General features: G+C 40.2%; 1 protein-coding gene across 1 annotated transcript in view; it reads left to right on the forward strand.

The window, feature by feature from the left end:
* Window positions 1-26,629, forward strand: part of COLEC12 (collectin subfamily member 12) — a 209,090-nt gene that overhangs the window by 176,649 nt on the left and 5,812 nt on the right. Inside the window, exons 7-9 of the mRNA XM_036905816.2 lie at window positions 580-716; window positions 1,915-2,024; window positions 8,642-8,787. Of these exons, the coding sequence (XP_036761711.2) occupies window positions 580-716; window positions 1,915-2,024; window positions 8,642-8,787 (393 nt within the window). The remainder of the gene's footprint in view (window positions 1-579; window positions 717-1,914; window positions 2,025-8,641; window positions 8,788-26,629) is intronic.

Below are 26,629 nucleotides of genomic sequence, written 5' to 3' on the forward strand. Positions count from 1 at the left end.
TGAAGCCCAGACTGTATTTCTTTTGGGAAAGGCGTTGTGGTTCTTCTAGTCCTTTGATAATTCAGCCTTTGGCAAAACCCTCAATGTTTGGTGAGCCGCCAGCCCCGTTTTTCCTCTCCTCTGGCCCACACCTGATTCCACTGGGTTTCCTTCAGCACGATTCAGGCCATCGTTCCTATTCCATGAGCCCAGCTGTGGTCCTGGGTCTCCCGTCCAGCTGTTTACAGGTTTCACATGATTCCAGACTGACGTTGAGCATCTGTGCCTGTGTTGTTGGTTCTGTTATTTCTCTCATTGTAAGACTAATCCAGAAGCAGAGGAGCAAAGACCCTGCATAGACAGTGTCCAGGTTACATAGGTCTGGCTGCTGTGTGTTCTGCAGTCCACCCACCAGCTTGTCTTCGCTCCCGGAACATCCGTGAAGGGGAGTCAGGGGCTCGGCTGCAGTGCTGGGGCTGCCCCGGCCTGCCAGGGGAGCAAGGCCCTGGCTGTCCCACTGGTGCAGAGCTGAAGAAAGGCACAGAGCTTTCTGTGTTCTGTTTTGTTTTAAAATATTATTTTAAACCTTTGCATTCCCAGGCTGCCCACCTCACTGGAAGAACTTCACAGACAAATGTTACTATTTTTCGGTTGAGAAAGAAATTTTTGAGGATGCAAAACTTTCCTGTGAGGACAAATCCTCACATCTCGTTTTCATAAACACAAGAGAAGAACAGGTATGTTTGCAGCATACTTAGTTGGGAAAAACTGTGATTTAAGGATAGCTAACATCTGGAATTTGCTTCCTTACTGGGGATTCACAGATACCAAGAATTCAGTTACATAAACCAGAAGGCTGCAGGAGGGAGATTTGGCTTCATGCAATGACAGGAGGGTTCATGGCATGGGAATTACGTCCTCTTGCTTCCCCTGGAGATGCTGTTTTTTCACACCTGGAGATGTGTGACTCCTCCCGGCAGCTGAAAGAACCACGATACCAAAGAGAGGCCTGGGCACCAGACACCTGTGGGGAGAGAGGCATGAGCACCAGTGGGGTGGGGGTGCAAGGGACCAGAAGTGGTCTCAGCAGGGTCAGGAGGAGTGGAGGCCCTGGGGGCGCAGCCCACGTAAGATATTGACGATGACTGCTCACTGGGCCCCTCCCATGGGCCACGTACTTTTTGCCTTTTAACCTCACAACAACCCTAGAACCGAGGGGTATTATTAATCCACTTTACAGGTAAAAAAACTGAGGTCCTGAAAGTCTTAACTGCTTTATTCATGGAACAACAGGTAAATGCAGAGCTGAGACTAAAGTAGTAACAATGCCAGTGCCCTTTTTTTGGTACCACACTGCTCCAGTGACCTCTTTCCCCTTCCCTAAGTGTCCCTGGAAGGCACAACCCGGAAAACAGATGTTTCCCACAATAACTGACTGGCAATGAGCATGTGTTCAGGGGCCTGGGCTTTAGAAAATACAGACCTGACCCAACCCAGCTCAGCCACTTACTACCTTGGTGATGTAGGTTTCTGTTAAGGCTTAAGGACATCTGGTGTGCAACACACTGGACACTGGACCTGGTCCAGAGGGAGAGCTCAATAATGCCGTCGCTGTTACTGTTACTGTCACATGGGAGGGACGGGTGATAGAAAAGGAGGAAGCCTGATGAAATTCACTGAGTCAACGGGGTAATTTAGAAGAGGGACAGCATCACTTCAGTATCACTTAAAACTTCTAATAGGAAAAAGTGTCAAAGGCCCAAAAAAGTACAAAACAAAACACATGCAGTGAAAAAGGGAACAACAAATAGAGTTTACATGTCCTGATTCTCATCCTCTTTTAAAATGTCCTTTTTTCTAAATGTTGGGGGAAGAAAGTCCCCCAGACATCTGCTCCAAGCAATAGTAACACACTGTCATCGGTTTATTTTTCAGCAATGGATAAAAAGGCAGATCGTAGGGAGAGATAGCCACTGGATCGGCCTCACGGACTCAGAGCAAGAAAATGAATGGAAATGGCTGGACGGGACATCTCCAGAGTATAAGTGAGTGCTCAGAACCTTCCAGGTTGGCAGTCAGACACTCTCTATTCTGTTTTTCACCTATTACCTGACTCTGTACTGTTTCTTCCTTAATGATCTTATATCCTAGATGCTCCTCACACTAAGGCTTTTGGGCCACATAGGGAAATTATGGTTGAGAATCAATATGCTATAAAATAGGTTTTTTCTTTTTTCTTTTTGTGAATTTTTTTCATTTCTATGGATAAAATAAAATATCAGAGACTCATAAAATCTCACCATATGGTACTTGTGGCCAAGGCATTCTCTTTATACACTGCTATGAAGGATAAGGATGCCCGGACCACCCCAGGCATGAGCAGCGCTCAGCCCAGCTGAGTTTCTGATGAGGGCTGGGGAGCTCCCTTCGGGGTAACACTGTCAGTGCCCCAGACCCTGGTTGGGCTGCTGGCCAGAATGCGCTTATGAACTACATGTTTATGACTACTACACACCAGAAGTTCAGGTGTACCAGGAACAAAGCTGTATGTGGGATGATCTCCCCCTAAATGTTTGAAAAGTCCCTCTGAATCCAAGATGACCACAGTTCTATACAGGCACAAAGAATGGGAGAACTTTACAGCACGTTCTCGGGCTCCTGGGGCCTCCTCCTACCATGGGAGTATCACGTCAGCTCCCTCCCTAACCCAACCCAGAGCTCTCAAGACGACTGAATTGTACAAGCTTGAATTTGACTTATTCCTCCTCCTGCTTTGCTTTTAATGGATGTGAAAATATGCAACACACTGTACCAATGGAGCAAAACTGATAAAAACTCACCTCTGAATAACCTTCGCTTTGATGGAGAGAGGGCAGGCTGTGCAGATGCCCAAGCAGGCGTGGGGGCATCGTGGCTTCAAGACCCCAGCACCCACAACACACAGAGAGGAGAAAGTGAAGTGTCAGGTCTAAGACAGGATAACAGGTATTGAGACCAGACCTGTAGCCATCACCATCGAGGAGTACGGGTCAGAGGTATGGAGGGGCCAGACAGTTTTAGAAATGTTTGTGTGTGTGTGAGCCTGTGCCTGTGAGTAGACACACAGAATGCTTTCTACTTTTTAAATACTCCATGTGAAGAGCATATTAGCAGAAACCAAAATAAGACTATTTCCTTACTAAAGAGTGACCAAGCATCAAGATAGAACATTTGAAGACTTTAAGTTACCTACGAAGATGAACCTCGCAAGGCCCCCAGGGCAAGTGGCTCTATGCCTGCTGGCCCAACAGATGTCCTGTGGCTCCCTCTGCACCTGTCCTCAGGGAGAGAAAGGCACACCACAACTTGTTGCTCAGGAATTTGGCTAACAGCCTGAGGAGAGCACCCAGCAGGGCAGCTGTGCTTCAGGAGACCCAAAGCAGCTGTGAGAGTTGACATCTTAAACACTAGCAGGGGAGGGTCTAAGGTGGGGGGTGGGAGGCTGAGATTATTCAAGAAAAAGGTAAATCTGTGCCTTTGGAAGTCAAGAGTGCCAGGATCTTTTTTTTAAAGGAACTGAGGAAGCTAAAAAAACATCAGTCTCTTCCACTTTTCTCACAGCCACAAATGCAAAAAAGGTCTGGGTTAGACTCACTGAGAAATTCAATCTTAAGCCTTCCTCCAAGAAAAACCCAGATTGGTCCGTATGGAATGGATTGAGCTGGAACATGACTGTCTATTCCAGCTCTCCCAAGGGGTGACTTTTCTCATCTTCCCTGGGCTTCAGCAAGAATTATGTGATTTGGGAGGAGAGCAGCAGCGTTGGTCCCTGGGCCCTGAGAAGGATTACATCACCAGACACCTTTCTGGAAGTCTGCATCTAGCCACAGCCACCCTGGAGCCTCCTGAGAGCTTTGGTTTTTGCACCCCAGCCACAGCACAGACTGTGCTTCTCATTTTCCACCCACAGGAATCCATATACATGTAAGATTCCCCAGGATCAAATTTTAAAAGCAAGAATCAATTAGGCAGACATGTCACAAGACCTCAATAACTAAAGGCCAATTTAACTTGACCTATAATAATAAACACTGCACAAACTAGAAAAAGAGCGAGTGCAATGAGGGGAAAAGCACTGGGTTTCAGGCCTTGGCACAGCGCCCAAAAGCTACTTGTCCTTGTGCAGGTCACTCAGCCATGTGAACTTTAATGTCCTCATCTAGAAATGAATATTCCAGAAGGACCTTCATTAGTATTGTGACAATTAAGTGATAATATATATAAAGCATTTAATACAGTGCTGGGCCTGTGGGAAGTGCTCAAGAAATGTCACCTGCTAGTACTGGTATTATTAACTATTACCTTTATAGTCAAAACTATTTTCATACTAGTCAGTAACTGCAGAATATCACCTCCTAGCATTTACATATTTTACAGTATTCTGGGTGAGATTCTATGTACAGTATTTCACTCAGACCTCACAGCAGAAGGTGATGACAAGGAGAATGCTCCCTGCCATGGCCTGAGCATGGGGACTGGGCTGCAGGCTTTTGGGAGTCTCCCACCAGGATAAGTCTCCCCAGATATTTCTCCCATCTATTCAGGCTCAATTTTATTCTCCCCTTTGCTTCTATGACCCGCAAGCACTGGCCCATCTGTCCCCCTTTCCCCTGCCACCATCAGTGATTTCTGTACCTGATGCTTCCCCATGCTTTACCCAGGCTACAGAGGAATCAAGTCTCTCAGATTTCCTCTTACCCTTTTTCCCAAACACAACACACACACTCACACACACACACACACACTCCCAACCCATTTGAAATTGTTTCAAGCTTTTGTGGTTACTGCTGAAGAGGAAACAGACAAGGGATAAAAGGTCCTCCCCTCTGCCCCTTGCCCCCTCCCACTCCATTTTTATACTGAGACTTGGTTGAAAAAAAGAGCTGGAATAAACAGACAAAAAGCAATGGTAACATGGCATGGATGCCAAAGACTGAGGGCACATAAGACCTAAACTAAGGTTTATTTCCAACAGACCCATTGAATTTACAGACTTACCTTATCTTACTGCTACTAGGGAAAAGGAAGGCATAAGAAATATTCTTCAGTTCTCAGGATGGTGACGCAGAACAGGTTCCCAGATGCTCTGGGTCCACATACCAGTACCTATAGTATTATTACCAGTCCAGTAATTCCACTTCTAGGAATTTACCAGTTGAAAACAAAATCTCTTATTTGAAAAGATATATGCACCCCTGTTTATTACCACATGATTTACAATATCCAAGATATGAAAGCAACCAAAGTACCTATCAACAGATGAGTGGATAAAGAAGATGTGGTACATGATAGGGAATACTACTCAGCCAGAAAAAAGGATGAAATATTGCCATTTGCAACAACATAGATAGAATTAGAGGATATTATGCTAATTGAAATAAGTCAGAGTAAGATGAGAACCAGATGATTTCACTTCTATGTGGAATCCAAAAAACAAAACAAGCAAACAAGTAAATGAGAAAACAGACAGATGAGAGACAATATTGGTGAAACCAGGGGCATGTCAAAGGTTATCTTTTTTCTCTTGATGGAATAAATACAAGAACATTATTTGGCAGGGGCTGTCACTGTTAATGGAAGCTGCCTAGTAGCATGGAGGAAATGGACACGAGTGGGACATAGACTCTGTCCACTTTCTCAGAGCAGAACTCTAAGGTAGCCTTTTAAGAACTTTCCTGTCCATCCTGCTTGCAGTTGTCCACCTTAGATCACCAGAGACGTGCTTTGTTCCTGGGGGCTTCCCAAACACACCTGAAGCTCCCCTATTCCTCTTGTCCACTTCTTGGATGTCATTTGGTGGGAGTATGCTGTCAGGTTATGAGTAACAGCTTTCATGTTTACATCGTAAAGATAAAAACATGGGCTTCCTTCTGTCCACACAGACTGCTGCATGTAAAATTACATGTTGAGTTTTTTTAGAACATAGTACCAGAGGGTGGTGGGAACCAGAAAGGGACCTTCAGCATCACCTAATTCACTAATAACTCACTCTGGTCTACACCTCATGTTTCTGTCAGAGTACAGTAGGCCACTTAGGCTACAGGAAAGAAATAGTGTAGCAAGAGAAAATTCCACAACAAAGAAACCCTTCTCACTACTAAGATTTTCCTATTTTGTGGCCAGGCTCTTACCAGCAGAAGTTTTTTGGCCATGAAGCTTCAGTCAATCTTGTAGTCGGTGTGAAAATAGTAAGTTGTGAGGTTGGAAGGGGCTATGCCAAAGATGGAGAGTTTGTGCTCTGCCTCTTAAACCCAAAATCCTGGGGAGAGGATGTCACCCACTAGCTGATATTCTAGCGTGTTTCCAGCTCACTGGAACAGTGAGTCCAAGTGCTTCCAAGGTTCCTGGTGTACAGAGTCTGCAGCCCGGGTACACGTGTGTGTACCCAGCCACTTCTGCAATGTGTGTTGTAATATGGGATTCAGGGATTTTCAGCCCAGGATTCAACCATTCTTCTTCCTAGAATCTACCTGTAAATGAGATGACAACACTATTTAAGATGAAATTCTCCAAAATATATACATTCTGTTGAGCTGACGTGTTCTGTTCTATTACAAGATTGCCGACTGAGGGGATTTGCCACAATCATGCCATGTGATTTTAGATTTTCCAAAGAGATGCTTGGGACTCTGGGTGCTCAGTCTCCAAGTCAAATTGCCCCTGCAGCCGGGCTTTAGGCTACTCCACAGCCCACCCGACCGGCCCACCTCCACCCGACCGCCACCGCCACAGAGCTGCTGCTCCTCCCACCGCAAAGGAGGCCCTCAGGCACTTGAGCTCATGTAGAATCCTCATGACCTGGAAAAGGAATGGAGAAGGGTGATAATGATTAAATCCTTTCTTACCAAGCTGTTACCTTTTGCTAATGTTATCTTTTATCTGCTTGACTTAAAATGATAAGGAAATGCAAGGGAAAAATATTAAGCAGCTCTTCTACCATAAGTCATATTTATACAGTTCCCCAATGAAGTGAGAAATAACAGATTCAAATGTCCCATCATTATACATTTGGAAATCACAAATCTGAAATTCTGTAAGCAAAACAGGAATCAGAGCTCCTCACATTACTAGCAGAAAGGAATACAATTTATATCCACAAGGTCAAATTGCCCAGGCACTGCTGACATTTCTGGAGGGGTTCAGCAAAATGGACAGAAATACACAAAAAGCACACATGAAAGTGAACTGTTTTTCCTTGCAGCTTTATCTCTCTCTGGCATCACTGTGGCAGTCTGAGATTTTAGTTCAGTTGCTTCTTGGCTCTGACGTTAAATTCTGTGAGGGCTGGAACGCTGTCTGTTATCTGCATTGCTACGTCGCCATCACCTAGCATGATCCCTGGTACACAGTACGTGCTCTGTGGATATCTGTTGAGTGAATGTGTGAATGAATGACTATTTCTAACTCTCCCTAAATATCATCTCATTTTCACTCTCATCAGTTGATGGTTTCATTTTAATTGGCTTTTCATCATTACAGTTATTTAAATGAGGTCGCTTTCATTTTCAAAAAATCTGAAAATACACATTTGGTCGGTGGAGTGGGGTCAATTCTACCCTGTTTCCACACCCTTTAAATTTCAACTGTTTTCCCCACTGCCCTCTAGGTTTCCTAGTCTTACTGTCAAAGATGGAGAGCAATGAGGGCTCCCTCCTCGTAACCTAGGACACGCTGTGGCTGACGGCCTAATGAGTCATTGTTTATGGGACGCGCCTCTGCTGCAACCGTTTTTTCAGCCCTTCCCCACGAGGCAACTTGTCTTCTCAGGCAATAACCACAAGCTTCTGTGCAAGAACCTGCTTCTTAGAGAAACTTTGGCTTTCAGGTTTTGAGTTTTGGAAGCACGTCCAATTGCATGGAAATAGAATCAAGAACGGTGAACCCTGGCAATGTGGTGTTTTGAGCCGCAGCATCCAAGTTAGCAAGAACCAAGTGAACTCATCCTAAAGAAAACTTGTTTTTAAGAATCTCCCAAAAAAGGTGGTGAAATGTATGGGCCATTTTCAGTAAGATTAAATTACCATTCCTTTTTAAAGCAGTCAACCATCTACAATTTACCCAGAAGACCATAAGCAGGTGTTTGTAATTGTAAGGTCTTGTAAATGTCTGTCAATGGTCTCTCACTTTCTCTGCCAGAGGCTTTGACCTGTCAGGGACAAAGTATCAAAATGCACAAGGATCCTCTGGGTTCTCATAAGAGTGAGTGAGTGAGTGAGTGTGCGTGCGTACGTGTGTGTGTGTGTACAATGTGCTCAGAGGGCATATACAGTCACATGCAAATATATGCGCACAGAGGTCAGCATTCCAGTACACACAAGAAAGTTATCATTCATGTAACCTTTAAAGGTGGGTTTACTCCCTCAGCATTGTGATGGAGCAGCTCAATGAGTTCATTTCATTGTGGCAAAGATTACAGGCCTGCAGGGCGATGCTGCATCACACACCACTCTGCAAACAGCTGCTTCTTATTGTGAAGAGCATGCATGGCTTTTTAAATGGGGCATTTTCATTCCAGGACAAACGACATGCTCCAGTTTTATTTTTTACATTTCTCTGCTGCTCTTAAGTAAAGAAGACTTTTGTGTGACGTGCAAATAACACTCCATTTCTGTTTTGTTAAAAGAAACTGGAAAGCTGGACAGCCAGATAACTGGGGTCATGGCCACGGGCCAGGAGAAGACTGTGCTGGGCTGATTTATGCGGGGCAGTGGAATGATTTCCAGTGTGAAGACATTAATAACTTCATTTGTGAAAAAGACAGAGAGACAGGTAAGCAGTAGAAGGGATTTAAGAAGGAGCTACAGAACTTATACCCTATGAAAGGGTAAGAGGTGATGAATATAAGGGCTCTGCATGCAGACTCTGCCTTTGAGTTCTAGTTCTAGCCACTTAATAGCTGGGAGGGTTATTAACCTCATGGAAATAATAGGATCACCTTCATGGGGTTGTTGTGAGAACAAGTTAATCAATGCATCTTATGTATAGGAATAATAAATGTTAGACTAACTGGCTTAAGTCCTTATCTCATGTCGGTTAATTATTCTTTAACATATGGTACTAATGTTATACCTTCTTCATAGAGTCCCCTACGTAGGCAGTTTGGGTGGCCAAGCATTAAAGTCCATGTATATTTATTGAGCATCTACTGTGGGCCAGATGTGCTAAATAATGTAGGAAAATAGTCTGTGCCCTCTATAAGCTCATAAGCCAAAAAGACTTTGGAGATTTTTTTATTTCAAGAGATACTTATCTAAAGTTTTATTTAATACATGACCCTCTTCAGAATGGGTTTCTTAGTTTTCTTCTTCAAAAACTAAATTTAAAAATTTGTGGTGGGGGAAGGAGGAAATGGGGAATGAATGCTAAAGGGTATGGATTTCATTTTGGAGTGATGAAATGTTCTAAAACTAGGCTAAATAGTTCTAAATTATATAAGTTTGTGAACTTACTAAAACCACTGAATTGTGTACTTTAAATGGGTGAATTGAATATGTGAATTATATCTCATAAAGTCCTCATTTAAAAATGGTGGTGGTAAGCAGAAACCTCAAATACATTTTGCTCAAATTATTTTTGTTAGTAACTCAGGCACAAATTATCCATATATCTATTCCATAGACATTTATTGGATACTTGCGGTATGTCAACTATGGTTCCAAGTGCTAAGGGTCTTGAAATGCATAAGAAACTCCCAGCCGCATCAGTTGCAGGGGACAATCTCTCACATCTAAACAAGAAATCACGGGTTCCAGTTTGAAATGGTAATTAGGAAGATCCTGAACTTACCTCCTCACATGGACATACCAAGTCTACAGATACATATGGAACAGTTCTTGTGAAAAAACCTAAAAGCCAGCTATCCAACTCCTACACAACCATCAAACAAGGAAAAAGAAAAACACATCAAAGCAGGTAGTAGAGGCTGGGACACAATCTTGCCATAAACCACACCCCTGGTGTAGTGACCCATAATTGAGAGAGAACCCAAAACCCAGAGCTTGTCCTAAGAAACAAAGGGTTTGAATCCTACATCAGTGACCCCAGTTTTTAAGACCTGCACCTAACAGACCAGCCCCCAAAATTCCAAACATTTATCTATTGGACCCACAGGCTGTAGTGAACTGAGAAATGGCCCTTAAAAGACTTGCAAGTTTAATCTCACCAGCCTCAAGACCCACTCAGAGGCAGCTGACTATACACAGACTTTACATAAAAGAGATTGACTTGCTTATATTAAAACATAAGCCTGAGGCTCAGACATCTACTTTAACATGCACATCTAGATGCCTGCTGGAATACGCTCTGAGATGGAGACTGTCAGGTGCCACCTTCATGCCCTACCTCTGCCCTGCTTCAGAGTACCAGTATCTCCTGGAAGGGAGCTTTTACATGTGTCTGGTGCCCCAGTTTTTACATCCAGTGCCCTGGTTTTTGTGGCTGCTGCCCAAGGCTTCCCCTTGGTCCCCTGGCTCTAGACGCCAGGGGGAATTGGGTTCCTGGGTTCCATGGGCTGTAACAATCTGAGAGACAGTTCTTTGCAGGCTGCCACCCCAGGGCACTCACTGCACAGACAGCAGGCTAAAACACACATTCGTTCTTTTCTATGAAAGAGGCCTTTTTCTTATCCTAGAGTTTTACTCTGAGAGGTAGGCTGTAGATGCTGGTGGGCAGCATTTTTGTGTCATCCCCCTGCCTCACTACAGCTTCCTGCTTTCTCCCAGAATGGAGTGTATATACTCATCTGGAGCCCTGATTTTTATAGCTACTGCTCAGGAAACACCTCTACCTCACCTGGCTTTGGTGGCCAGTGAAGCTTACACTTGTGTCCCACAGGACTGTATATATTTGCATACTTTAAAAGGTGCTGCCTGAAGGTCTGGCTTCCAGTCAGCCTGAATCTAGATGCTAGCTGAGATCCTTCCCTTTGGAACACTGACTGATTTTGGCACACCCTCAACAACTGGGAGTTGTTAAAAATAAAATAGACTGAATAATCACAAAGACTTAAGAAAAAAACAAGAGCTAGGGCAGCGTTGAATGATAAAGCTCATCTAAATGAGGTCACTCCTTCAAGACTGGAAGAAGTGGTCATTTCATCTAATGCACAGAATCCAACACAGAGAGGGAAGTAAAATGAAGAAACAGAGACATATGTTCAAAATGAAAAAACAAGATAAAATTTCAAGAAAAAAAAAACTTTTTTATGAAATAGGGGTAATTTACCTGATAAGTGTTCAAAGTAATGGTTATAAATATATTCACAGAACACAAATGGATGAACATACAAGTTAAACAAAAGATAGAAAATATAAGGAAGTACCAAATAGAACTCACAGAGCTAAATAATACAATAACTGAACTGAAAAAAAAAAACACTAGAGCACTTCAACAGCAGACTAAATGAAGCAGAAGAAAGGACCGGTGAAATCAAAGACAGAGCAGTGGAACCCACCCAATCAGAGCAGAAAAAAGAAAAGAGAATGGGAAAAACTGAAGATACATTAAGGAACTTTTGAAACAACGTCAGCTAACATTCACATTATGGGGGTCCCATGAGGAGAGAGAACAGGGGCAGAAAACTTACTTGAAGAAATAATTGTAGAAAATTTCCCTAACCTGAGGAAGGAAAGGGACATCCAGATCCAGGAAGCTGAGAGAGTTTCAAAGAAGATGAACTCAGACACCCACACCAAGACATATTGCAATTAAAATGTTTAAGTTAAAGACAAGGAAATAATCTTAAGAACAAGAGAAAAGCAACTTGATATGTACAAGGGAAACCCCATAAGACAATCAGTGCTTTCTCAGTAGTAACTTTGCAGGTCAGAAGGGAGTGGCATGATATATTCAAAGTGTGAAACAAAAGAACTTCCAAGCATTAATACTGTACCCAGCAAAGTTATCAGTCTGAATTGAAGGACAGATAGTTTTCCAGACAAGCACAGCAAAAGGAGTCATCAACACTAAATTGGCATTATAAGAATTGTTAAAGGAAATTCCTTACACTGAAAAGAAAGGGTGCTAATTTGTAACAAGAAAAGACATGAAAATACAAATCTCACTGGTAAAGGTAAATATAAAGTAAAGGTGGTGGATCAGTCACTTATAAAGCTAGTATAAAGGTTAAAAAAAATAAAAATGACCATAACTACAATAATAGATAAGGGATACAAAAGATAGAAAGATAAAATGTGACATCAAAAACATAAAACATTGGGGGAAGGAACCACCCCACAAGAGGATTAAAAATGGTGGCGTGAGAGGTGAGACAGAGGCTTCTTCCTAAAACCGCATATAATACAAAAATATAATTAATATAACTAATCCTGAAAGAGCAACAGGAAAGAAGGCTGCACCAGACTGCATACACCTGGAGAAAAGAATAAGCCTCATGAAACAGGGTAATGTACCAAAGTTGTGGCCCAGCAGGACCCAAGCCCTTCCCCCACCCCAGCTCACCGGTGGGAGGAAGAGAAATGGAGCAGGGAGGGAGTGGAGTCCTGGGACTGATGAACACCTAGCTCTGGAGATCTGCTATGGGAGGACAAACCTACATTACATGGTAATCTTGTGATTAGAGGGGTTGGAAAGCTAAGACAGGCAGAATACCTGGAGAGACTGAGATTTCAGCTGCTGTGGAAAACAGGGATCCATATCTGGCTGCTCTGGGACAAAAGAAAGGCAGGCATCTCAGAGACTTCCTAATAGCAAGAGGGCTGCTAAAGGGGCAAGGATTTCACAGAGCTTACTGCTCAGAGGAAACGACATGTAGACAAAATTGTGTGGGTGCGCTCTACCCAGCAGGTTGGGAACTTTCATGATCTCAAGGTGCTCCAGCTCCCTGGCTGGCTACGCAGCTCCAAGGCCCCCTTCATGATATACAGCCTGCTGCACCTTCCACCCACTCAGTCTCACCTGGCTTGCAAACTGGCAAACCCTACTGTGGGGTTAGGCCAGCCAGAGAGAAGACCTGCCTACAGCAGCTACAAACACAAAGCACAGAGGCTTATACCTGTGTGCTCAGCCCACTGGTTCTGGCAATGGAAACAGGCATAGCAGCCAGGAAGCAGGAAACAGCTCTTTCCTCCCCTCAAGCACCAACACCACACCCCTGCAACCCCCGACATTGCTCCAGTGGCTGAGCATCTCCAGAGACTACAACTTTTGGGCACTAGAGGGTGCCACATACAAATATGAAACGTCAAAGGAACCTGGTTCAAAGCAAAATTATGTATACACCAGAGAAAGAGTCAAATGAAATCAAAATCATGAATCTTCATGAAAGAGATTTCAAAATAAAAATCATTAATAAGCTCACAGAGGTAAAGAAAAATATTCAAGAACTCAGGAATGAATTCTGGTTGGAGATACAAACATTACAAAACTCCATATTAGATATGAAACATAAAATGGAAGGTTTTACAAGAAGATGAGAAATAGTGGAGGAGACAATAAATGAAAAGAAATTAGAGAAGAGGAATACAAAGAAGCTGAAGCACAGAGAGAAAAAAGGATCACTAAGAACAAAAGAATATTGAGAGAAATGTGTGACCAATCCAAAGGGAACAATATTTGCATTATAGGGGTACCAGAAGAAGAAGAGAAAAAGGGATAGAAAGTATCTTTGAGGAGGTAATTGCTGAAAACTTCCCCAATCTGGTCATGGAGATGCACAGATCTCCAAACACAAAGGACCCAAGGATGACAACACCAAGACATATACTAATTAAAATGGCAAAGATCAAGGATAAGGACAGACTATTAAAAGTACCCAGAGAGAGAAATAAGATCACATACAAAGGAATGCCCATCAGGCTATCATCAGACTTCTCAGCAGAAACATTACAGGCCAGAAGGGAGTGGCATGATGTATTTAATGCAATGAAGCAGAAGGGCCTCAAACCAAAATACTTTATCCAGCAAGATTATCATTTAATTTTAAAGGAGGGATTGAACAATTTCCACATAAGCAAAAGCTGAGATAATTTACCTCCCACAAACCATCTCTACAGGGTATTTTGGAGGGACTGCTATAGATGGAAGTGTTCCTAGGGTTGGATAGCTGTCACCAGAGGTAGTAAAACCACAGTAAAGAAAGTAGAACACCTAAATACTAAACAAATGCAAAATTAAATTAACTATCCCCAAAGTCAATCAAGGGATAGAGAAAGAGTACAGAATATGATACCTAATATATAAAGAAGGGAGGGGAAGAAAAAGGAAAATTAAAAAAAGAGCCTTCAGATTGTGTTTGTAATAGCATACTAAGTGACTTAAGTTACACTCTTACATAGTAAGGACGTTAACCCTGAACCTTTGGTAGCCATGAATCTAAAGCCTGCAATGGCAGTAAGTACATACATATCGATAATCACCCTAAATGTAAGTGGTCTGAATGCGCCAATCAAAAGACATAGAGTCACTGAATGGAAAAAAGACAAGAACCATGTATATGCTGCCTACAAGAGACTCACTTTAAACCCAAAGACATGCACAGACTAAAAGTGAAGGGATCAAAAAAGATGTTTCATGCAAATAATAAAGAGAAAAAAGCAAGAGTTCCAGTACTTGTATCAGACAAAATAGACTTCAAAACAAAGAAAGTTACAAGAGACAAAGAAGGACATTACATAATGATAAAGGGGTCAATCCAAAAAGAAGATATAACCATTATAAATACCTATGCGCCCAACACAGGAGCACCTACATACATGAAACAAATACTAACAGAATTAAAAGGAGAAATAGAATGCAATGCATTCATTCTAGGAGACTGCAACACACTACTAATTCCAAAGGACAGTTCAACCAGACAGAAAATAAATAAGGAGACAGAGGCACTGAACAACACATTAGAACAGATGGACCTAACAGATATGTACAGAACTGTGCAACCAAAAGCAACAGGATACACATTCTTCTCAAGTGCACATGGAACATTTTCAAGTAGATCATATACTAGGCCACAAAAAGAGCCTCAGTAAATTCAAAAAGATTGAAATTGTACCAACAAGTTTCTCAGACCACAAAGGTATGAAACTAGTAATAAATTATGCAAAGAAAATGAAAAATCCCACAAACACATGGAGGCTTCATAACATGCTCCTAAATAACCAATGGATCAATTACCAAATAAAAAGAGACCAAGCAATATATGGATGCAAATGACAACAGTAATTCAACACCACAATAATCTGTGGGAGACAGTGAAGGCCATGCTAAGAGGAACGTAAATTACAATACAGACCTACCTCAGGAAAGAAAAACAATCCCATTTGAACACTCTAAACTCACAATTAACGAAAGTAGAGAAAGAAGAAGAAATGAGGTTCAAAGTCAGTAGAAGGAGGGACATAATAAAGATTAGAGCAGAAATAAATAAAATCAAGAAGAATAAAACAATAGAAAGAATCAATGAAAGCAAGAGTTGGTTCTTTCAGAAAATAAACAAAATAGATAAATGCCTAGCCAGACTTAGCAAGACAAAAAGGGAGTCTACACACACAAACAGAATCAGAAATGAGATAGGGAAAATCACTATGGACATCACAGAAATACAAAGAATTATTAGAGAACACTATGAAAAATTATATGCTAACTGGATAACCTAGAAGAAATGGACTTTCTAGAAAACTGCAACCTTTCAAGGCTGACCCAGAAAGAAACAGAAAATCTGAACAGATGAATTACCAGCAACAAAATTGAACTGGTAATCAAAAAATTACCCAAGAACAAATCCCCTGGACCTGATACCTTCACCACAGAATTTTATCAAACATTTAGTGAAGACCTAATACCCATCCCCCTTAAAGTTTTCCAAAGAGTACAAGAGAGAATACTTCCAAACTCATTCTATGAGGCCAGCATCATTCTAATACCAATACCAGGCAAAGACACCACAAAAAAAGAAAATTACAGACCAATATCCCTGATGAACATAGATGCAAAAATATTCAACAAAATATTAGCAAACCGAATTCAAAAATACATCAAAAATTTGTTCTACATGTAAGAACTTGTTTGTTATGCCTCAGAAGATTGGAGACTGACGAAAATTAGGCTTGGGGTGGATTAATGATTGTGCATTGAGCATTGACTCCCCTATACAGAATTTTATTGTCGTTAACAACCATTTGATCAATAAATATGAGAGATGCCCTCACAAAAAAAAAAAAAAAAAAAAAAAAAGGACAGACTTCCAATGGTAAAATAAACAAGTAACCAGGATGTAATGTATAGCATAAGGAATATAGTCAAGATATTTTAACAGCTTGGTAGGGTGATAGCTGGAACCTAGAATTATGTATATAAATGTTCTACCACTGTGTTGTACACTTGAAACTAATGTAATGTAATACTGTGCGTCAACTACCCTTCAATAAAAAATAATTATTAAAAAAAAAATACATCAAAAAAATAATCCACTATGATCAGGTACAATTTATTCCAGGGATGCAATGATGGTACAGTATAGAAAATCCATCAACATCATCCACCACATCAACAAAAAGAAGGACAAAAACCACATGATCATCTCCATAGGTGCTGAAAAAGCATTTGACAAAATTCAACACCCATTCATGATAAAAGCTCTCAACAAAATGGGTATCAGAGGGCAAGTACCTCAACATAATAAAGGCCAAATATGACAAACCCACAGCCAACTTCATACTTAAGCTGAAAGCCTTTCCTTTAAGATCATGAACAAGACAAGGATGCCCACTCTCTCCAGTTTTATTCAACCTAGCTCTGGGGGTCCTAGCCACAGCAATTAGACAACACAAAGAAATAGAGGGCATCCAGATTTGTAAGGAAGAAGTTAAACTGTCCCTGTTTGCAGATGACATGGTATTGTATATAAAACACCCTAAAGAATCCACTCCAAAATGACTAGATCTAATATCTGAATTCAGCAAAGTTGCAGGATACAAACATAATAAACAGAAATCTGTTGCTTTCCTATATACTAATAATGAACTAGCAAGGGAGAAATCAGAAAAACAATTCCATTCACAGTTGCATCAAAAAGAATAAAATACCTAGGAATAAACCTAACCAATTAAGTGAAAGACCTATATTTTGAAAACTACAAGACATTTAAGAGAGAAATTAAAGAAGATAACAGTAATTGGAAACACATCCCATGCTCATGGATAGGAAGAATTAATATTGTCAAAATGGCCATCCTGCCTAAAGCAATCTACAGATTCAATGCAATCCCTGTCAAAATACCAGCAGCATTCTTCAATGAACTAGAGCAAATCATTCTAAAATTCATATGGAACCACAAAAGACCCTGAATAACCAAAGCAATACTGAGATGGAAGAATAAAGCTGGGGGATTATGCTCCCCAACTTCAAGCTCTACTACAAAGCCACAGTAATCAAGACAATTTGGTATTGGCACAGGAAAAGAACAATAGACCAATGGAACAAACTTGAGAGCCCAGATATAAACCCAAACATATATGGTCAATTAATATACAATAAAGGAGCCATGGACATACAATGGGGAAATGACAGCCTCTTCAACAACTGGTGTTTGGAAAACTGGACAGCTACATGCAAGAGAATGAAACTGGATTACTTTTTAACCCCATATACAAAAGTAAACTTGAAATGGATCAAAGACCTGAATGTAAGTCATGAAACTGTAAAACTCTTAGAAGACAACATAGGCAAAAATCTGAATATAAACATGAGCAACTTTTTCCTGAACACATCTTCTCAAGCAAGGGAAACAAAAGCAAAAATGAACACATGGGACTACATCAAACTAAAAAGCTCTGTATAGCAAAGGACACCAGCAAGAGAACAAAAAGACATCCTACGGTATGGGAGAATATATTTCTAAACAACATATCCGACAAGGGGTTAACATCCAAAATATATAAAGAACTCACATGCCTCAACACCCAAGAAGCAAATAACCAGATTTAAAAATGGGTGGAGGATATGAACAGACAATTCTCAAAAGAAGAAATTCAGATGGCCAACAGGCATGTGAAATGATGCTCCACATCACTAATCATCAGGTAAATGCAAATTAAAACCACAATGAGATATCAGCTCATACCAGTAAAGATAGCCAGCATCAAAAAGACTAAGAACAACAATGCTAGCGAGGATGCAGAGAAATGGGAACCCTCCTACACTGCTGGTGGGAATGTAAGCTAGTTCAACCATTGTGGAAAGCAATATGGAGGTTCCTCAAAAAACTAAAAATAGAAATACCATTTGACCCGGGAATCCCACTCCTTGGAATTTACCCAAAGAATGCAAGTTCTCAGATTCAAAAAGACATATGCACCCCTATGTTTATTGCAGCACTATTTACAATAGCCAAGATATGGAAGCATCGTAAGTGTCCATCAGTAGATAAATGGATAAAGAAGAGGTGGTACATATACACAATGGAATATTATTCAGCCATAAGAAGAAAACAAATCTTACCATTTGCAACAACATGGATGGAGCTAGAGGGTATTATGCTCCATGAAATAAGCAAAGAAGAGAAAGACAAATACCAAATGATTTCACTCATCCATGGAGTATAAGAACAAAAGAAAAACTGAAGGAACAAAACAGCAGCAGAATCACAGAACCCAAGAATGGACTAACAGTTACCAAAGGGAAAGAGACTGGGGAGAATGGGAGGGTAGGGAGGGATAAGGGCGGGGAAGAAGAAAGAGGGTATTATGATTAGCATGTATAATGTTGGGGGTGGGGGAAAGGGGAGGGCTTTGCAACACAGAGAAGACAAGTAGTGATTCTACAGCATCTTGCTATGCTGATGGACAGTGACTGTAATGGGGTTTGTGGGGGGGACTTGGGGTAGGGGAGAGCCTAGTAAACATAATGTTCTTCAAAAAAATATAAATAAATAAATAAAAGAAGAGGTGGTACATATACACAATGGAATACTATTCAGCCATAAGAAAGAAACAAATCCTACCATTTGCAACAACATGGATGGAGCTGGAGACTATTAACATTGGTGAAATAAGCCAGGTGGAGAAAGACAAGTACCAAATGATTTCCCTCATTTGTGGAGTATAACAATGAAGCAAAACTGAAGGAACAAAACAGCAGCAGACTCACAGATTCCAAGAAGGGACTAGTGGTTACAAAAGGGAGGGCAGGTGGGGAGGGAGGGAGATGGGGAGTAAGGGGTATTATGTTTAATGCACATGGTGTGAGGAGTCACGGGGAAAACAGTGTAGTACAGAGAAGGCAAATAGTGACTCTGTGGTGTCTTACTACACTTGATAGACAGTGACTGCAATGGGGTATGGGTTGGGACTTGATAATAATGGTAAATGTAGTAACCAATTGTTTTTTCTTGTGAAACCTTCATATGAGTGTATATCAATAATACCTTAATAAAAATTAAAAAGAAAACATTTGGTGAAGAAGTATAAATGTAGAGCTTTAGAATGCAAACAAATTTAAGTTATCAACTTAAAATAGACTGTTATAAATAAACATTGTTATTTGTAAGCCTGATAACCACAAAGCAAAAATCTATAGTAGCTACACAAAAGATAAAGAGAAAAAATCTAAGCATACCACTAAAAAAGTCATAAAGCCACAAAGAAAGCAGAGAAGAAGAAAGAAACATAGAGGAACTACGAAACAGCCAAAAAACAATTAACAAAATGGCAATAAGTTCATACCTATCAATAATAATTACTATAAATGTGAATGGACTAACTTTGCCACATAAGGTAGCTGAATAAATTTAAAAACACCCATCTATATGCTTATAAGAGATGTTGCTTCAGATGTCAGGACACATGCAGATTGAAAGTGAAGGGATAGAGAATGATATTCCACACAAGCAGAAACCAAAAGAAAGTGGGGGTAGCTATAATTATATCAGACAAAATAGACCTTAAATCAAAACTGAAGTAAGAGACAATGAAGGGCATTACATAATGATAAAGGGGTCAATCCAACAAAAAAGAAGAAACATTTGTAAATATTTATGGACCCAACAGAGGAGCACTTAAATATATAAAGCAAATATTAACAAACATAAAAATAAAAAGAGAAAACAATACAATAATAGAAAGGTACTTTAATAATCCTCTTATATCAATGGATAGCTCATCCAGACAGAAAGTCAATGAAGAAATATTAGCCTTAAATGACATGTTAGACCAGATGGAATTAATACATGTTTACAGAACATTCCATCCAGAGCAACAAATACATATTCTTCTCAAGTGCATGTGGAACATTCTCTAGGATATGTCATATATTAGGCCACAAAACAAGTCTTAATAAATTTAAGATATGATTTCAATCTTCATATCAAACATCTTTTCCAACCACAATGGTATGAAACTAGAAGTCACAAAAATAAAATTGTAAAATCCACCAATATGTGGAGATTAAACAACATGCTACTGAACAACTAAAGGACCAAAGAAGAAATTTTTTTAAAAAGAGAAAAAATACTTTGAGACATATGAAAATGGAAATACAGCATACCAAACTTAGAGGATGCAGTTAAAGCAGTTCTAAGAGGGACATTTATAGCAATAAATATCTATCTTAATAAACAAGAAAAAACTCAAACCTAATTTTATACCTTTAGCAACCATAACAAGAACAAATTATGCCCAAAGTTAGGAAAAGGAAGGAAATAAAGGGCAGAGTGGAAATGAATGAAACACAGACTAAAAAAAAATAGAAAATACCAATGAAATTACAACCTGGTTCTTTAAAAAGGTAAACAAAATTGACAAACCTTTAACTAGACTCACACAAAAAATGAGAGAGGACTCAAAATCAAAAATGAAAATGAAGACATTACAACTTATACCACAGAAATATAAACTATCAAAAGATAGTACTATGAGCAATTATACACCAATAAACTTGACAACCTAGAAGAAATGGATAAATTCCTAGAACCATAAAACCTCCCAATACTGAACCACAAAGAAACAGAAAATTTGAAAAGGCCAATTAGTATTAAGATTGAATCACTAAGCAAAACCCTTCCAAACAATAAGAACCCATGACCAGATTGCTTCACTGATTAATTCTACCAAATATGCAAAGAAGAATGAATGCCAGTCCTTCTCAAGCACTTCCAAAAAACAGAAGAGAAGTAAACACTTTCAAACTAATTTTTTGTGGCCAGCACTACCCTGATACCACAACCAGACAAGAACACCACAAGAAAGGAAAATTGCAGACCAATATTCCCAATGAACATAAATGCAAAGATCCTCAACAAAATAGTAGCAAACCAAATTCCATAATACATTAAAAGGATCATTCATTCACTATGATCAAGTGGGATTTATTCCAGGAATGCACGGATGGTTCACAATCACCACATTAATAAAATGGAGGATAAAAATCATATGATTATCTCAATAGATGCAGAAAAGGCATTTGACAAAATTCAAAATCCATTTATGATAAAAACTCTCAACAAAATGAGTATACATGGAACGTACCTCAACATAAGAAAGGCCATATATGACAAACCCACAGTTAATATCATAGTCAGTGGTGAAAAGGTAAAAGCCTTTCCTCTAAGATCAGGAACAAGACAAAGATATGCCCACTTTCTCCGCTTTTATTCAACATACTATTGGAAGTCCCAACCAGAGAAATCAGGCAAGAAAAGAAATAAAAGTCATCCAAACTGGGAAGGAGAAATTAAAACTGTCATTATTTGCAAATGACTTAATATTATATATGGAAAACCCTAGACTCCATCAAAAAACTGTTAGAACTTTTTAATGAATTTAGTAAAGTTACAGGATACAAAATCAATGTACAGAAGTCTTTTGTACTTTTATACACTAATAAGAAACTATTAAAAAGAGAAATTAAGAAAACAATCTCATATACAGTTGCATCAGAAAGAATAAATACCTAGCAATAAATTTAACCAAGGAGGTAGAAGACCTGTGCACTGAAAACTGTAAGGCATTGATGAAAGAAATTAAATAAGACACAAATAAATGGAGAAGACATAAAAGCTATTCTATGGTCATGGTTTGGAAGAATATTAATACACTGTCCATACTGCCCAAAGCAATCTACAGATTCAATGCAATCCCTATCAAAATACCAATGACATTTTTCACAGAAATAGAACAATCCTAGAATTTGTATGGAACCACAATATACCCCAAATAGCCAGTGCAATCTTAAGAAAAAACAAAGGTAGAGGCATCATGCTCCCTGATTTTGAACTAGACCACAAAACTATAGTGATCAAAACAGTATGGTATTGGCATAAACTGACACATAGATCAATGGAACAGAATAGAGAGCCCAGAAATAAACACATTAATACATGGTTAATTAATTGATGATAAAGCTAAGAATATATAATGAGGAAGGACAGTCTCTTCAATAAATAGTGCTGGGAAAACTGGACAGCCACATGCAAAAGAATGAAAGTAAACTAGTATCTCATACCATACACAAAAATTGACTCGAAATGCACTGAAGACTTGAACATAAGAATTGAAGCCATAAAATTCCTTAAAGAAAACATAGGTGGTAAGGTCCTTGACACTAATCTTGGTGATGATTTTTGAATCTGATACCAAAATTAAAAATAACAAAGAGGACTACTTCAAACTAAAAAGCTTCTTCATGGCAAAGGAAACCATCAGCAAAATGAAAAAGCAACCTATTAATGGGAGAAAATATTTGCAAATTATTTATCTGGTAAGAGACTAATATTCAAAATATGTAAATAAATTGTACAACTCAGTAGCAAAAAAACACAAATAACCCAATAAATATTGGTTAGAAGAAGATCTGAATAGACATTTTTCCAAAGAAGGCATACATAGCCAACAGGCACATAAAAAGGTGCTCAACATCACTCAACATCAGGGAAATGCAAATCAAAACCACAATGATCTATCACCTCACACCAGTCAGAATGTCTGTTATCAAGAAGAAATAACAAGTGTTGGCAGGATGTGAAGAAAAGGGAACCCCTTCCACTGTTAATAGGAATGTAAATTGGTACAGCCACTGTAGAAAACAGTGTGGAAGAGTTTCTTTAAAAATTACAAATAGAGGGAGGAAAAAAAGATGGCAGCATGAGTAGGGTGATGGAAATCTCCTCCCAAAACCACATATATTGTGAAAATACAGCAAATACAACTATTACTAAAAGACAGACCAGAAGTATGAGTACACCAGCCAGTCTACATCTGGGAGAAGTGAACATCTCACAGACAAGGGTAAAGTAAGAAAGCCACAACCCAGCGGGACCTGAGCACTCCCCCTACCCCAGCTCACTGGCAGGAGGAAGAGAATCAGAGAGGGCAGGGGGTAGAAGCAAAGGACTGTTAATGTCCAGTCCTAGAAATATACTCCAGGAGTACAGATCCATATTGCTTGGTGCTCTGGAGATTAGAGGGGCTGAAAACTGAACTCAGAGACTAGGGACTAGGACTGCAAATAGGTTTCCTCAACCGGTGGCCCTGGGACAAAAGAAAAGCAGGTGCTTTGAAAGACTTCTCAACAGTGAGAGGGCTGCTAAAGGGGCAAGGGTTTAAGAGAAGGAACATATGGACAAAATCCTCTGAGCACACTCAGCCCAGCAGGTTGGGAACTTTCAAGAGCTTCAGGCACTCCATCCCCCTGATTGACAACACAGCCTCGAGGTCGCTAACCACGATAAGCAGCTTCCTCTCCATCAGCACCTGTGCACCAACCTGCTGTCCCCACCATTGCTGCAGACCACCCAGAGGGCAGTCCTGCTTACAGCAACTACACAGCTTAATGCAGAGGCTTCTCCCTCTGCGTGGCTAATTGGCCCTGACAGTAGAGACAGGCACAGTGACTGGGAAGCACAAAAAGGCATTTGCCCTTACAGCAAACACCCACATGGCTCAGAAGCAACCCCCACCATCACCCTAGGCCATCCTGAGGGGTGCGCTACCCATGGCAGCTTAGGGGATTTACCCAGAGGCCATTCCCTGTGCTTTAACCAGAACAGACAGCGGAGACAGGCATAGTGACCGGGAAGCATGAAATGGCTTTGCCCGCCTGGAAAACACCTGCATTGCTTGCCTGCAACCCCTACCATTGCCTAGGCCAGCAGGAGGGCAACCTTGCCCATGGCAATTTAGGGGATTGACCCAGAGGCCACTCCCTGTGCATGGCTAACAGGCGCAGATGGCAGAGACAGGCACTGCAACCGGGAAGCACAAAAGGGCTTTGTCCTCAGGGCAGGCACCCGCACCACTCACCTGCAACCCCTGCCATCGCAGTAGGCCATTCCGATGGCCACCATGCCCATGGCAGTTTAGGGGATTAACCCAGATGCCACTCCCTGCTTGCAGTTAACTGACACAGACAACAGAGACAGGCATTGTGACCAAGAAGCAAAAAGGGACTTTGTCCTCCAAGCTGACATCCGTGCCACTCACCTGTGACCTGTCCCATTGCTCCAGGACTATGAAAAGGCAGGAGAACCTTGTTCAATCCAAAATCCCTCAAACACCATAAAGAGGGCTCGGTAAGACTGAAATCACCAATTCTTTCTGAAAAAGAATTCAAAATAAAAGTCATAAGCATGCTGATGGAGCTACAGAAAAATATTCAAGATCAAAGGGACTAATTCAGAAGGAAGATAGACACCTTAAAAAATACAGTAACAGAAATGAAACAAACAATGGAGGGATTTAAAAGCAGATTAAATAAGGTAGAGGAGACGGTAAATGGAATAGAATTTAGAGGAGAGGAATACAAAGAAGCTGAGGCAGAGACAGAAAAAAGGATCTCTATGAATGAAAGAATATTAAGAGAACTGTGCAAACAATCCAAATGGAACAGTATTCACATTAAAGGGGTACCAGAAGAAGAAGAGAGAGAAAAAGGGATAGAAACTGCCTGTGAATAAATAATTGCCAAAAATTCCCCAATCGGGGGGAAGGAAATAGTCTCTCAGACCATGGAAGTCCACAGATCTCCCAACACAAGGGACCCAAGGAGGACAACACCAAGACATATAATAATTAAAATGGCAAAGATCAAGGACAAGGAAAGAATATTAAAAGCAGCCAGAGAGAGACAAAAGATCACCTACAAAGGAAAACCCATCAGGCTATCATCAGACTTCTCAAGAGAAACTTTACAAGCCAGAAGGAAGTGACATAATATATTTAATGCAATGAAGCAAAAGGGCCTTGAATGTGCTACCTGGCAATGTTATCATTTAAATTTGAAGGAGGGATTAAAATTTTTCCAGATAAGCTAAAGTTGAGGGAATTTATTTCACACAAGCCATCTCTACAGGTCTTTTAAAGGGACTGTTCTAGATGGAAGTGTGCCTAAGGCTAAATAGCTGTCACAAGAGAAAATAAAACCACAGCAAAGGAAGTAGACCAATTAAATACTAACCAAAAGCAAAATTAAATCAGCTACCAACAAAGTCAGTCAAGAGATACAGAAAGAGTACAGAATATGACACCTAACATATAAAGAATGGAGGAGGAAGAAAAAGGAGGGAAAAAAAAAAACCTTTAGACAGTGTTTATAATAGCATACTATGTGACTTAAGTTAGACTCTTAGACAGTAGGAAATTACCCTTGAACCTGTGGTAACCACAAATCTAAAGAGTGAATGGCAATAAGTACATACCTGTCAATAACCTCCCTAAAAGTAAATGGACTGAATACACTAATCAAAATACCTAGAGTCACTGAATGGATAAAAATGCAAGACCCATCTGTATGCTGCCTACAAGGGACTCACTTCAAACCCAAAGACATACACAGACTAAAAGTGAAGGGATGGAAAAAGATATTTCATGCAAACAGTAGGGAGAAAAAAGCAAGAGTTGTAATATTTGTATCAGATAAAATAGACTTCAAAACAAAGAAAGTAACAAGAGACAAAGAAGGACATTATAAAATGATAAGGGGGTCAGTTCAGCAAGAATATATCACCATTATAAACATCTATGTACCCAACATAGAAGCACCCGAATATGTACAACAAATACTAACAGAATTAAAGGGGGAAATACAATCCAATGCATTCATTTTAGGAGACTGCAACATACCACTCACTCCAAAGGACAGATCAACCAGACAGAAAATAAGTAAGGACACAGAGGCACTGAACAACACATTAGAACAGATGGACCTAACAGACATCTATAGAACACTCCACCCAAAAGCAACAGGATACACATTCTTCTCAAGTGCACATGGAACATTTTCCAGAATAGATCACATACTAGGCCACAAAAAGGGCCTCAGTAAATTCAAAAATATTGAAATTGTACCAACCAACTTCTCAGATCGCAAAGGTATAAAACTAGAAATAAATTGTACAAAGAAAACAAAAAGGCTCACAAACACATGGAGGCTTAACAATATGCTCCTAAATAATCAGTGGGTCAATGACCAAATTAAAACAGAGATCAAGCAATATATGGAGACAAATGAAAACAACAGCACAATGCCCCAACTTCTGTAGGACACAGTGAAAGCAGTTCTAAGAAGAGAGTATATAGCAATTCAGGCCTATTAAAGAAGGAAGAACAATCCTAAATGAAAAGTCTAAATTCACAATTATTGAAACTGGAAAAAGAAGAAAAAATGA

Source organism: Manis pentadactyla, chromosome 6 (genome assembly GCF_030020395.1).
Source record: "Manis pentadactyla isolate mManPen7 chromosome 6, mManPen7.hap1, whole genome shotgun sequence".
In the NCBI taxonomy this organism is placed as follows: Eukaryota; Metazoa; Chordata; class Mammalia; order Pholidota; family Manidae; genus Manis; species Manis pentadactyla.